The sequence below is a fragment of the Sceloporus occidentalis genome, unplaced genomic scaffold, assembly GCF_023333645.1.
Source record: "Sceloporus occidentalis isolate IW3139 unplaced genomic scaffold, rSceOcc1.0.p SCAF_64, whole genome shotgun sequence".
NCBI lineage: Eukaryota > Metazoa > Chordata > Lepidosauria > Squamata > Phrynosomatidae > Sceloporus > Sceloporus occidentalis.
Genome location: NW_028317044.1, coordinates 1,626,100 through 1,640,186, shown reverse-complemented (window position 1 = coordinate 1,640,186; position 14,087 = coordinate 1,626,100). Strand labels below are relative to the sequence as shown.

The 14,087-nt window shown below is 42.9% G+C and overlaps 1 protein-coding gene across 1 annotated transcript in view; it reads left to right on the top strand.

The window, feature by feature from the left end:
* The window catches only part of LOC149287094 (rab GTPase-binding effector protein 1-like), a 33,998-nt gene that overhangs the window by 364 nt on the left and 19,547 nt on the right, over positions 1–14,087 (top strand). The window contains exons 2-6 of the mRNA XM_089493257.1: positions 9,024–9,149; positions 10,707–10,910; positions 11,952–12,112; positions 12,508–12,627; positions 13,854–13,989. Of these exons, the coding sequence (XP_089349383.1) occupies positions 9,024–9,149; positions 10,707–10,910; positions 11,952–12,112; positions 12,508–12,627; positions 13,854–13,989 (747 nt within the window). The remainder of the gene's footprint in view (positions 1–9,023; positions 9,150–10,706; positions 10,911–11,951; positions 12,113–12,507; positions 12,628–13,853; positions 13,990–14,087) is intronic.

Genomic DNA, 14,087 nt, shown 5'->3' with positions numbered 1-14,087 from the left:
ATATATATGTATGTGGGGGGGGGGTGTATGGATATATATATATATATGTCTAACGTCTAATTAACACATTGTAAGCCGCTCTGATAGCCTTGGATGAACAGCGGAGTATAAATAAATATGTACTATATATATATATATATATATATATATACTGTATATGAGGAGAGGTATGTATATCTGTGTGTGTGTATACATACACACACATATATATATAGCTCTCTCTATATATATATACGTGTGTGTGTGTATAAATATATATATATATACACACACATATATATTAAACTGTTCCTGATATATATATATATATATATATATATATATGAGAAGAGTTAAATATATACATATATGTGTGTGTGTGCATATATGTGTGTATATATATACAGTATATATATACACACACACACACATATATATATATAGCTCTATATATGTGTAGGAATATATATACATATATATTAAACTGTTCCTCATATATATATATATATATATATATGAGAAGAGTTAAATATATACATATATGTGTGTGTGTGCATATATGTGTGTATATATATACAGTATATATATATACACACACACACATATATATATATAGCTCTATATATGTGTAGGAATATATATACATATATATTAAACTGTTCCTCATATATATATATATATATATATATGAGAAGAGAGTTAAATGTATATACATATATATGCGTGTGTTTGTGTGTGTATAAATGTATCCACGCACGCACACACACACACACACACACACATATGTATTACCTCTCCCTCCTTTCCTCCCTCTCTCAGGCGAAGAGCCCCCTGAAGAGCTGCTCCTTGGCCCCTTCCTTCATAGAGACACTCTACTCAAAGATCACTATCCTCATCCCTTTATTTCCTACTCATCCTATCGCCCCCCCCCCCCACAAATATGATTATGCTTATTATCCCTCCCTTCCTTCCTCTCTCAGGCCAATGGCACCCCCTGAAGAGCTGCTCCTTTCCCCCTCCTTCAGAGAGACACGCCTCAAATATTATTATGCTCATCCCTTTATATATCCCTCATATATATATATCCCACTAAAACACTGCTGTGCTCATGTCAGTATTCTCCCCTCATCTTACCAGCCACCCATCCCTCCAGGAGCTTCTCCTTACCATCCCCACCCATTGACACCCCTTAAAATATCATTACCTTCGCCTTTTAACTCCTCTCTGACTGTTGCCACCCTCCTAAGAGCTTCTTCTTATCACCCCCCTCCTATATTTACCCCCTTAAAATATCACTATGCTCACCCCTTCATTTTCTCCTCAACTTAAGAGCTAACCACCATAAGGAGCTTCTCCTTCTCATTACCCCAACCCCCATATTTACATCCCCCCCCCTAAATATGATGCTCATCCCTTCATTCCTGTCTCAGCTTTTTTAGGATCTTCTTCGTTCTTCGACCAGAGACTTGAGTGTCTGCTTTTTGTCTTCCATGGCAATGTGTTCCTGAGTCTTGCCATGCCTTCGTTGGGCAATACCTTTGATAAGGCAAGCCAAAATGGATGGCACAAAGGCTGAGATAGCAGCAGCAGTTTATCGCTTGTGGCTGAAGGCTATTGCAAAGGGTATCAGATAATGGTAACAACACCAACACACCAACAGATACAAATTAAACATATATATACAGTATATATATATACACACACACACATATATATACACACACGCTATACATATATATGTATATGTGTGTGTGTATAGTAACACTCTTGCCACTGTATATATGCTTGCCCACTAAGGTCACCAAAATCATTACATAAACCTATTGCTAACATTAACCGATGTCGAAACCTCCTAAAACAGTGGCTTTCAGCGTTTGGTCCTCTCTATGATGTGGACTTCAGCAGAAGACTTCCCAACTAGAGGACCACTGTGTTGAAATATTCCTCTCTAGGCATTTGTAGGTCCTCCAACATGATCCTATGGTCAATTTCAGCCAGATGTTGACCATAGAGTTGCACTGGAGGACCTGGGGCTTCCTAGAGAGGTGCTCTCTCAGGTAAAAAGAATAGCATTCCTTTCCTTTGTGGTTTTTCCACATTCACCCCTAAACCCAGCGCATGTGGAGGGACCACTGTCCTTACTTAGCATCCCTTTCTCTTTGGCCCAGAGCTCCTCAGCCTTTTATCTTTCAGCGCTTCAGCTCCCAGAAGGCTCTCCTCCAGCCCCTGGCCAGTGAAGACAGTTTCTGGGAGGTGAAATCCAAAACCTATGGAGGGCCAAAGGTTGGGAAATGCCGCTTTATCCTATTAAATCCCATGTAAAGATGAGCCCACAGAGTACAAAATCCTTCTCCAAACATCCTCAGCATGGGTGAACTTGGCTCCTGCTTCCTTCAGCCGCCGGTTCTTTCAATTGCAGGTCTGAAGGCCTGTGCTTTTGTTCACTTTGGAAGTGTGGTTGATCTCTGGAAGTGTGGGAATGAATGGCGAGACCTTCTGGGAGATGCTTTCTTGGGGAGCAACGTTGGATATGCCTGCAGAGCTGGGCAGCAGAGTTAGACTTGAATGGCACTGTGTCCATGGGAGCAAAGAGGAAGAGAGTAGTAAATATGCCTGCGCCTTGAAATTCCATGGGATTGTAGACATACTCATTCTGTGCAATGAAATTATTTGACCCGGATGTGACCGTGGTTATCAAAATACACTGATATAATGGAATCTGCCTCAGGAAGGGTGGGTTTTGTGTGATGCTTTTGGCTTGTTGGTGAGTCCCAACTAGAGCAGAGCCATTAAATCGGTTGAGGCATGGCAACTGCATTTCATAGGCAGATTTAACTGATTCGGTGGCTCTTACTCAGGACTTAACAATAGGGTTTAGGCCTTAAGGATTGCATGTTACAGGCAGCCCTCCTTCTTCATAAACTTTTTATCCACGACTTGAAAACATTTTCTAAACATATGAATTCTAAGAGGCAAACCTTGAATATTGCCATTTTATATAAGGGACACCATTATACTATGCCACTGTATTGAATGGGATTTGGGCATCCATGGATTTTGATGTCCAGATAGAACCGGCAAATAAGACCAGACTACGCTGCGCATCAGAAGTCATTCCTACTATCCTGCCTAAAACTTGATGGAGGAGCTTAGCAAGTTTCCTTAAAACTGGGAGTAAGTTAAGCAGGCTCTTCAAAGGTGGAAATTGAAAAGGGCATTGGGTAAAACATGAAGAAAGGCTTTGATTTTACTTCAGCTGTAAAAAGCTCCATCAGTGCAGGGTCCAATCTGCAGGTTTTGGGGGAATAGTAAGGGAGGGAACGTGTGTGTCATAGCACTTCGAAACAATTCAGTTCAAAACCCTTTGGGGCTTTAAAAGCTCTGAAGCCTTGTCTCTTTTTTCCATCTGAGAATCAAGTAGCGATGCAGGGTTTAGGGTTAGGTCACTGGCGATGCCCAATGTGCCAGAAACGTATGCGTTCAGGAGATCCATAAGGCCTTTGCCAGGCCAGACAGCACTCCAGGAAGAGACCAGAGTCTTCTACTGGTATATGGCTTCCTTGTGCCTAAGAGAAGGCTTAAATGAATACTCTCAGAGCAGTCACAACACTTACTAGCCTACAACTAAATAAATGCCAGGCTCCAGGAGGGCTGGCAGAGAAGAGCTCTGTCTCTCTTGTAGCAACCCAGTGTATTCCTGGGCTGGCATGAAAGAGGGTTTCTTCCCTGCCATCCTGGTTGGTTTCTGCATGGAGTGCAGAGGAGGAATGAGTCCTCCATCCCTCCGCCAGCCTCCTTATGCGCCTATAGGCAAGCGCATGGTGTTCCTTGTTGCCTGTAGCTGCCAGGTGAATACTTAAATACAAGGCTCTGGAGAGGCGTTTTCTATGCTCCTGAAGTGAGAGAGCGAGGGGAAAGGGGTGAGGAAAAGAAAAGTATTCGGATGAATCCCTTCCCCTGTTTTCTAACAACAGCAGAACATGAAGGATCTTACCAGGGAGGACAACAACATATGTCAAGTTTATCTCTCCATTGAAAGTTGGTTAATGTGTGTTGTCCTAGATGTAAGTGCACCAAAGGATGTAGTAAAAGGTGCCTTCACAAGTCATTTCTCCCTTGGCCACTTGGTTTAGTGTTTAGTCATCTCATCCTCCTGAATAGCTTTGTATGTTCCCAGGCGATAGGGTTAGAAGATCTGTGTGGTTATTCAGACCCTTGCCTAAATTTGGGCTAGCTTGGTTCAAAACACACTGCAGAAGTAACCCGGTTTGAGACGGCTTTAACAGCCCTGGCTCGATGCTAGGGAATTCTGGGCACTGCAGTTGTGGGAGACATTTAGCTCTGGTGCCACAATAAATCCAAAGGTAATGGCAAAACCATTGCAGTAGCAAAAAACAATACTATCTCCCAGATTCAGTAAAACCAATAGCAACAAGCGGAGTAGACCAGTGGCGGCGAAGATAACGGATCGACTGAGATACTAGATAAGAGAGGCTCCGGCAGATGAGTCACTTCCAGTTTTTACTCTTTAAAATGGGGGACATGCCTCGCAATCGCCGGCTTCCGATGCAGGATGTCTGCGGTGAATGGCTGGAAATGTTGTGTAGCACGGTTAGGAGTAGGGGAGAAATGTATTGCTGTGGTTGGGGGCCTTGGTATGAAGTCACATAACAAGGCTTGAACTGAAATGGGGCATTTCTCCAAGTAAGCTTTGCTGTTAAAACCAGTCTGTTGCCGAAAGTTAATGTTCACTGTACAGCCACCCCTCCGCATTTGCGGCTTTGGCTTTTGCAGATATGATTAATATGTGCTCTCTAGGAATTTCTAGGTCTTCCAGTGCAACTCTGCTGGAAATTGACCATAGAGTTGCACTGGAAGACTTGGAGATTACTAGGCCTTTGTAGGTCCTCCAGTGCTATTCTGTGGTCAGCGTCAGGCAGATGTGACCATAGAGTTGTGTTGGAGGACCTAGAGATTCCTAGAGAAGTGTCCTCACGGGTTAAAATGTATTGGTTTTTTATTTGCAATTTTCCACTTTCTTGTGCCACTAAACCCAGCAAATGTGGCTTTCAACCCAACTGAATATGGCTTTTTGAATAAACATTAGTATTAAACCCTACTAAGGTTTGACTATGTTTAACAGGGAAGAAAGGAATGGAGTTGCAGCGTTCTTTTGGAGGGGTTGGACAAACAAATTTGGGGTTGAATGAGTAACTATCTTTTGGAACAGACTTTTGGCCTTTCGAAAACCGGTTTTGTTTTGCTTCAGACATATTCAAATATATGGAGTTTATATTCTGAACCTTTGTTGTTGTTGTGTGCCTTCAAGTATCTTCTGACTTATGGTGACCCTTAGATTATCCTATCGTGGGGTTTTCTGGGGCTGAGAGTGTGTGACTTGGCAAAGGTCTCCCACTGGGTTTCCAAGTTGTGATGGTACTGAAAAGCACAGAAGACTACCATATATGAGAAGGGCTTTTCAAAATGCATGGTAGTTTTGTTGATGCTTCTCTGCACTTCCATTTTACAGGGCTAGGACAGAGCAAGTTGGACGGAAGCTTGTCACTTATCAGGTCGAAATCCAGTGGATCAAATCGTAAAAACGTGCCACGATTCTGGGCTTTCTTTGTTTCCCATGCCATTTCTGAATTAAGAAAGACGTTTCTGATTATTTGCTGCCTTGTAATATAGATCCAGCGCAAACGCGATCCTTGTTTGGACGCTGCTGCTGCTGCTTTGTCAGGAAAGCCAGTATCCTCAACGTTTCCCTTCATTAAAACTTTAAATCCACAAGGCACGGCAGGCTTGGCTTTTTGCTTACTTATCATTAGCTTGTGTAATGACCCGGGACAATGCCATTCAGTTTGCCCTGGCGTTCCTGAACCAAAGCGTTCTTGTACTTCCAGAACTGGTTAGGAAGCAATCTGTGGTCCTCTTGGTCACTTCTTTCTTCTGTCGGACCCTGCTTCCAACTTGATTCCCACTTTCTTACAAGCGATAGGTAGAAAAGAGTGGACATGCATTGTAAGTTTTCCAGTCTCTGGGTCAGTTTTGATGCCAGAAATAGCTCAGCCTGGGCTAAAGAATTTCAGTTATTATATCTCCGAATCTGAAACCACACATGACTTGGAATCATGCGCCGTTTCGTCCTCGGCTTCTTGTAATGTGCGATGGTGATAAAGATAGTGGAGCGAATGCTTTAATGCTGACTCCTAGGAGAGCTAAGACTGCTGAATGCTTCACAACTGATTTTTTTCAAGTGGCGGTACTAGAACTTCTCTGCCTTTTAGACTGTTGGTGGGTTAATAAAATGCCGGCCATGAAAGCCTTTGACTTCACAGATCCTTAACCATTGATACAGCCACTGTCTCACTTCTCAGTTGCAGCTTCTCTTTGCAGTTGGAAGAGCCTTTGGCTTGAAGAGAGAATTCAAGTCTTCCAGTTGATCAGGATGACTGGGATCCCTTTTCTGCCAACCCAGATGTTCAAAATCATGAATCGGTTCCTCAAATTCCTCATTTTAGAGCCTGAGTCAGCCACTGTTTTTGCAGACATCGTCGTTTATAGTGTGAAGAAGAGCTGGCTAGATTTCCTCTGGCCCTTGGCTGTTTAGAGCTTGTTCCAAACTCAGTTGGAAGGGTGCCTTTAGACATTTGAGCAAGGCTTCGGATATGTTTCTTGCAACATCCAAATTCCAACATGTTTGTGAGAGGTAGGCAAACACATGTGTGTAAAGCCAGAGTCCAACACTTGCAAGCCTACTTGGGGGAAACAACTGTGCAAACATGGGGATGCCATCAATGGGATTTGGTTAGGAAAGGCAGATAGGAAACGCCTGGAGGACTAGAGCTTGGGAACCACTGTGTTAGGGATTACCATATCTTCCCAGTCTCCATCTCTTCATTGCGGCAACATGGTTCCAGTCTACCTTCCCTCCCTTTGTGCCAAATAATAATAATAGTTTAAAAATACCAACCTTGTAAGAGTCTGCTTGCCTTTCATTGAGGAGAGCTTTGGAGCATCCTTGTCTTGACCGAGGAGCACTTAGCTATGGCAAGGTAGTCATTTGCGTCCGCTTGGAAATGTGGCCCACCACAGATCAGTATTTTGGGGGAGCGTTTTATACAATATTTGCTTCCCACTTGCAAAGTTATATCCGCCTTCATTGAGATTTTCTGGCGTTGTAGGGATTTAAATTATTACTCTGCCTATGAAAAGGCCTTCCAACAAAATTCATTCGCCATTGGTTTCCAATAAAGTTCATTGAGGCAGGCAGTACATATTATGCCTTGGAGCATTTGCTCGTCTTCAGATAGGCAGCTGTTCTGGGGTTTTGTTTCGATTTTGCTTCTTCGAACTGTTCTAAAGCTATGCTAATGTTAGACCAAACTTGTTGCTTGTTTGCTTTGTACCTAATGTATTCAGGAAAAGCTTCTGCGCTATTAATATATAAATAGACTCTGGGCTCAAAAATAATCTTATTGATAATCAGCTTTGCCTTAGTTCTGGAGCGGTCGCTGTGTACTTCACAGCGCCAGAAACTTTGGCATGGATGTTGCTAAAATCTGGCCTAGGTGTGTGTGTGTCTATCTATTGCTTTGACATTACCTATCCAGAACACCTTTCCCCCAGGTTTTATAAACCTGAATGGCACCATAGCTGAAATGTATGTATTTTTCCTTATGACCAGGAAATTCACTAATAGAAGGAGACCAGCCAGGTGAACCTATTCTAATACTTTCCGTATCTTAAGCATGTCTGTAACAGGCAGACTCCTGAAAAACCTTATTTAAGACTAAGTATTAGAAGTGGTTGGGCAAGGAAGCTTGAACCAAATTGGATGGAGCATCTTCAGAGAGGATTTTAATTCTGTGGTTGACGGTTTTTCATTTGGGCTTCTCGACCGTCACCAGTTTTGGAGACATATCAAACAGTCTTCTTTGAAATACTGAGGTTGCACCATACTCTTTTACACCGACGGACAAAAACTTAAATTCTAGGTGTGTTTTTTTGTTTTATGTTGATTATATATGTCTTCCAGGCGTTAGAAACTGGAATGGTTTCAAAGAAGCCAGCGTTGTCAGGGAGGTGACAGGACGTCTTCCGGTTCTCTCTGTGTTGCGGCTTGCGGAGGCAATATTTTAGAAGCGAGGTACTTACCTTTCAAGCCGACTTAAGCTCTGCGGCTCAAGAGGCTTAAGGACTCCTTACACCTTTGGAGAGCCTTCCCTTGCCTCCGTCTCTGGTTTGTTTGGAATGACCGGGGCAAAAGATTAACCGGGGTTTGAAACATATGAAGGCTAGTAAAAAGTCACTGGGCAATGAGGGAGTCAATGGGTAACAGAGCAATATCTTTGTTTCTTTGCTTTCACTCCTTACCTGTTTTTGGATGCTGCTTGCTGACTGCTCAAGACCTTCCAACCCTCCAATTTTTAGTATTGAATTTGAATTTAGCATGATCATCATACAAGGTTTGCCACAAAACCATGCAGAAAGCCCCCTCCAGAGTATGAAAATATAGGAAAATACCGTCGCCTCACTTGCACACGCACCCCAGAACCTTGTACTAACCCCAAATGCCTCTAATCCCTCTCAAAATGGCTAAAGGAAGGATGGGAACAGCTGTGTTCTTCAGTAATCCCTCTCAAAATGTCCGCCGAAAGCGATGGAGCATCGCTTCCATTTTGAGAGGAACTGCAGAGGGGGAAAAAGAGGTATTTGTACTTGCACTATGTGTATGGGGTGCAGCCGATGGGGTTGAATTAGCCGCTGGCCACCATTCAGTTGCCCATTCCTGAGACAGAAGATGAGATGAAAAGAACATGACTTAATAGGGGAAACTGCAACTGTCCCTTAAATGTCCCAAATATATAGATGCACCTTGTGTGGCCAAAGCTAGCTGAGGGGCAAATCTGTCATCTGGACAATGCGCAATGGTTATGCTCTCCTCCAGAGAAAGTGAGAGGACATTATGGTAAGCCACACTGTTGTTTGAAGTGCTCACGGATCTCTTTTTTCCCTTCTCTCCGTTGGGTCGTCTTCAGCTCTCCTTCAGCGAGTGGCAGAGCTGGAAAAAGTCAATGCCGAATTTCTCCGCACGAAGCAGCACCTCGAGCAAGAATTCAATCAAAAGAGGGCAAAATTCAAAGAGCTGTATCTAGCGAAAGAAGGTAAGGCTTCACATTTCTGAATTGGCTGTAAAAACGTTTGTTCTTGATGTGGTCTATGGAGCGGCTGGGTGCAATCCGCTATTTTTAATCTAGTGAGGAAGAATTGCTAAGGTGGTTTTCTCACATTGTAAGCTTGACGCTCCAGTTATATGAATTTCCTGACTTGTGGGCTGCGACAAGGGCCACCCATTTTGACCAGGGAAACCCCCCATCTCCATGAGTCACTGCAGAAAATGCCTCAAAATGGAGTATGCAGGGTTTGTATTCACCACTTTTAGCCTTTTGATGTGTGTAGGCCACCTAACACCTGCAGATTAGGTTGACATATCTAGTTACACAGCCAGCTATATTTAGCCTGGCTGCTTTGTGCGTTAGTTTAGTAAACATCTCAGGAAGCAACAACTGGTTGGAAACAGCACCGTCATGCTGCTGTCACCTTGATGCTTGTGTTGATAGTCCCTATTTTGTGCATACGGAAACACTGTGGAGTGCTGAGGTATATCTGTACTGTTTTTGTCTTCATTGCAACCATCAAGGAGTTGGGAGCACAGAATGCCCTTCCTTGTGGCAGGAGGAAAGATGGCTTCAGAAAGATATGAGGCCAGACTTCTTCGGTTATTCTAATAAGGACATCAATCCAAAGATAGGATGGCTATGTTACTCTTACCAGTAGAAGATAGAAGATTAGCGAACACCAGGCCACAGAAATGTAAATTTTATTACCCTGCTATTATGTCAGAGAACTAGTGTGATATAGTGGTTTAAGTGTTGACCATCTTGCCAACTTTAAAAAACGATAGAGAACCATAGAAAATGAAAGCCGGTGTGTTGTAGTGGTTTGACCACTGGACTATGACCCTGGGAGACCAGGGTTCAAATCCCCACTCAGCCGTGGAAAACCCCTGGGTGACGTTGGCCAAGTCACACTCTCTCAGCCTCAGAGGATGGCAATGGCAAACCCCCTCTGAACAAATCTTGCCAAGGAAGCCCTGTGATAGGTTCACCTTAAGGTTGCCGTTTGCCGGAAATGACTTGAAGGTATACAGCAACAATATTGTACTTGTTGTGAGTATGTGTTATTGCAAAGGCATTCAAGGGAAGGCGTAGTGGTTTGAATGTTGGACTCAGATAATGGGAGACTTGAACCCAGTTGTGCCGGCCAAGCTGTCATTTAAGCTGTCATTGGGCCTGTACAGACCAGCCAAAATAAAGCTGCTTCAGGTCACTTTGGAGGTATGCTGTTTAAGTGATGCATGCGTCCAAAGAGTCCAGAAGCCATGCCAAAGCCATGGTCCAGTTCTAAGGAGTGGAGCGCAGGTTTGGTGAAGCTTCTGACCTCTTCAGATGTGTGTGTCATTTAAACATCATATCTCCAAAGTGACCCAAAGCAGCTTTAATTTGGCTTGTCTGTATGGGGCCACTGACAGCTAAACTGACACCAGTAATAGCACAGAATTCGGTTCCTTTGGTTCCAGTGAATTTCCTGTGTTAATGTGACCAGATATCCTGTGCCATTTGAATGGAACTCATCTCTTTTGTTCGACAATGTTTTTCCAGAGGATCTGAAGAGGCAAAATGCAGTACTGCAAGCAGCCCAGGACGATGTGGAGCAGCTGCGAACACAGCTCACGGAAGCCCAGGCTGAAATGGAGAACATCAGAGCCATTGCGACGGTGTCTGAAAATACAAAGCAAGAAGCCATTGATGAGGTGAAGAGGCAATGGCATGAAGAAGTTGCTTCACTGCAGGCTATAATGAAAGGTAGGACTGAGAGAAGTGGCTGAGCTTGCTGCTAAAACAGTATTATTGTTGTTATAGTTTATTTCTATAAATAAACTGTACATACAGATAATCAATAAAAATATAAAACCTGCCAATGGTGTACAATCTACAAAATACATATAAACAGTAGGTAGTAATATAAAATAGATTTAGTTAAAAAACAGGCAACAATTAAAACATCAACATCCACTATCTAATCAAATATCAGATAAATATTCACACAGTGCCTGGGAACGCATCCGTGAACAGGGTGGTCTTCAGCTCAGATTTAAAAGTCGACCTGTGTTCACGGGGGAAGAAGGTTCCAGGAGTGAGGCGCAGCAAGTGAGAAGGGACGGATCCGGGACGGGGCAGTGGAGATCCTAGGCTGGGACAGCAGACCTTGACTACTAGAACGGAGGGTACGAGTGGGAATGTAAGGGGAAAGAAGTTCAGATAAATAAAGAGGAGCCAACCCATGCAGGGCTTTAAAAGTTAACAACAGAAGCCTATACTGGATACGGAAGGGAAAGGGGAGCCAGTGAAGGGATGATAATAAAGGAGAAACATGGTCAAAGCGGCAAACGGATGTAATGATGCATGCCGCTGAATGCTCAATGAAAATGTTTCAAATCATTCTTGTAAAAAGGAAAGCATATTGAAGAAAGCTGGAAAGTTCACCTTGACATTTAAAGTCATTCTCCAGCGTCTTTTCTAACTTTAATTCTGTTGCCCCAGATTTCATTTTTTCAAAAATGCTTGCTCAAGTATTGAAGTCCCAAGCCGTTTATGGCTTTTAATATTGTCACCAGCAAATGTAGTTTCTTCAGGATTAATGTTAAATATGTTATCTGAATGAGGTCTAGTTGCTCTGCTTTTCACTTGCTGCTATTTCTGGGTGTTCCAATTATTTTCATTGCTATGTCAGGTCTCCCCGAAGTGTCTGGCAGCCTTTTAACAAAATCTTGTCCTCTAAAGAAGATGTTGGGGGGGATTTAAAGAAGCAGTGAACAACTTGTTATCGTTGTTGTTGTTAAACAGAAACTGTCCGTGACTATGAACACCAGTTTCATCACAGGCTGGAGCAAGAGCGAGCTCAATGGAACCAATACCGGGAGAACTTGGAACGGGAAATAGTGGAGCTGAGGAGGAGTCTTTCAGAAGGCCAGGAAGAAGAGAACCTGGAAAATGAAATGAAGAAGGTGGGTTAAAGACATAACTTTAAAATGTACATATCCTTGTCAGATGTGAAACCTATCGGTGTGATTATCCCTAGTGATTGCAAGTTGTGTTACTTATTTAAATTAGACGTGCATGCTGCATTCATCATAAATGCACAGTGTATTTTGTGTTTGACTCATTAGTTTCCAAGTGGAAGACGACTTATGGTTCATGATAGTTCTCTTTCTTTTCCTTTCCTTTCCTATGCTGCAGCATTTAGGTTTGTAACCTGGATTCCTTTAAATGGCCCTTTTCTTCCCATTCCCCACCAGCCCGATTTTTTAAAACTAGTCTAAGTCGCCAAGTGTGGTTTTCTGTTAACGTTCAAGCAGTAGGCTAAGAATTTTAATTCTGACCAGCTTAATTTTGACTTCAGGCCCAAGAAGATGCAGACAAGCTCCGCTCTGTTGTGATGCCCATGGAGAAGGAAATTGCAACTTTAAAAGAGAAACTGACAGAGGCTGAAGACAGGATAAAGGAGCTGGAGGCTTCAAAGGTGGGTGAAGGCAGAGCATGGACCATTTTGTTAGCAGAGGATGGGCATTGTAATTGTATGCAAGAAATATAGAGTTTTTCTTCTATCATCCCCAAAGCAGCTAAGGAGGGTTTGAGAATTTTCTAGTTCCTTTATTTTTCAAGAAAACAACATTTGGGTCTGAATCATAGAATCATAGAGTTGGAAGAGACCACTAGGGCCATCCAGTCCAACCCCCTGCCATGCAGGAAATCACAATCAAAGTATCCCTGACAGATGGCTATCCAGCCTCTGCTTGAAGACCTCCAAGGAAGGAGACTCCACTACACTCCGGGGGAGTTTGTTCCACTGTCGAACAGCCCTTACTCTCAGGAAGTTCCTCCTAATGTTGAGGTGGAATCTCTTTTCCTGCAGCTTGCATCCATTGCTCTGGGTCCTAGTCTCTGGAGCAGCAGAAAACAAGCTTGCTCCCTCTTCAATATGACATCCCTTTTTACCTTGTCTGTGACAGCTGACTATGTGCTAACTCTTAGAGCAAATAAGATAATATTTTCACTTTATAGTAGTGCTTTTAAAAAACATAGTGCAGGGAGGGTCTACAAGATCTCCTGATGCCGAAATTAGCGCTAATGCATTGATTTAGTGAGCCATACCTTTTTTCTTTTTCATGCATTCTGTCCCAGCATCTAGCTCATCACTTACTTAATTTATCTTTGGTTTTGACTGTCTCAGATGTGAAAGATGGGCTGCTTGATATGCTAGTTCTCAGTGTATACCATTCAGTAGCCACAGTTTTCTGCATAGTATACAAATAGATTAAAATAATAAAATAGAAAATGCAGTTATACAAAAAGATAGGGCAATACAGGCTAAAATGGAAGAAGAATCGGTAAGTGGTGATAGAACAGGGCAAAGATCTGAAAGCACCAGAGCATCTGGGAACATTTTCAGAAGGTCTTTGCCTGCATGGGTTTCAGGTGAGGGTACCTCACAGGTGAGATGCCATCTGGAGGAACCCTCTCTTTGCAATTTCTGCCTCTCAAATAGTACTTTGAGAGGGGTTTGCCTTAGTGCACGAAGCAAATACCAGAACACAGTAGTGAACATGGAACCCCAGTAAGGACATGTACTGGAGTTCCTTAAAAAACCTGCTTAAATTTGTTAGCAAGACCACAGCATCTGCGCAGCACAGCAATTGAAAGCAAAGGCATGCATTAACCGTAGGCTTTCTTGGTACTCTTTTTCAGATGAAAGAACTGAATCATTACTTAGAAGCCGAGAAATCCTGTCGAACAGATCTAGAAATGTATGTGGCTGTTCTGAACACGCAGAAGTCAGTTCTGCAAGAAGATGCGGAGAAATTAAGGAAGGAACTTCACGAAGGTATGGATTTCCCCTGTGTGATTAAAAACTATGCAGGCGGCATCATTACTCAGGGCCTCTAGATGGAGGGTGGACAGCTGCACACTTTAGGAAGGCTG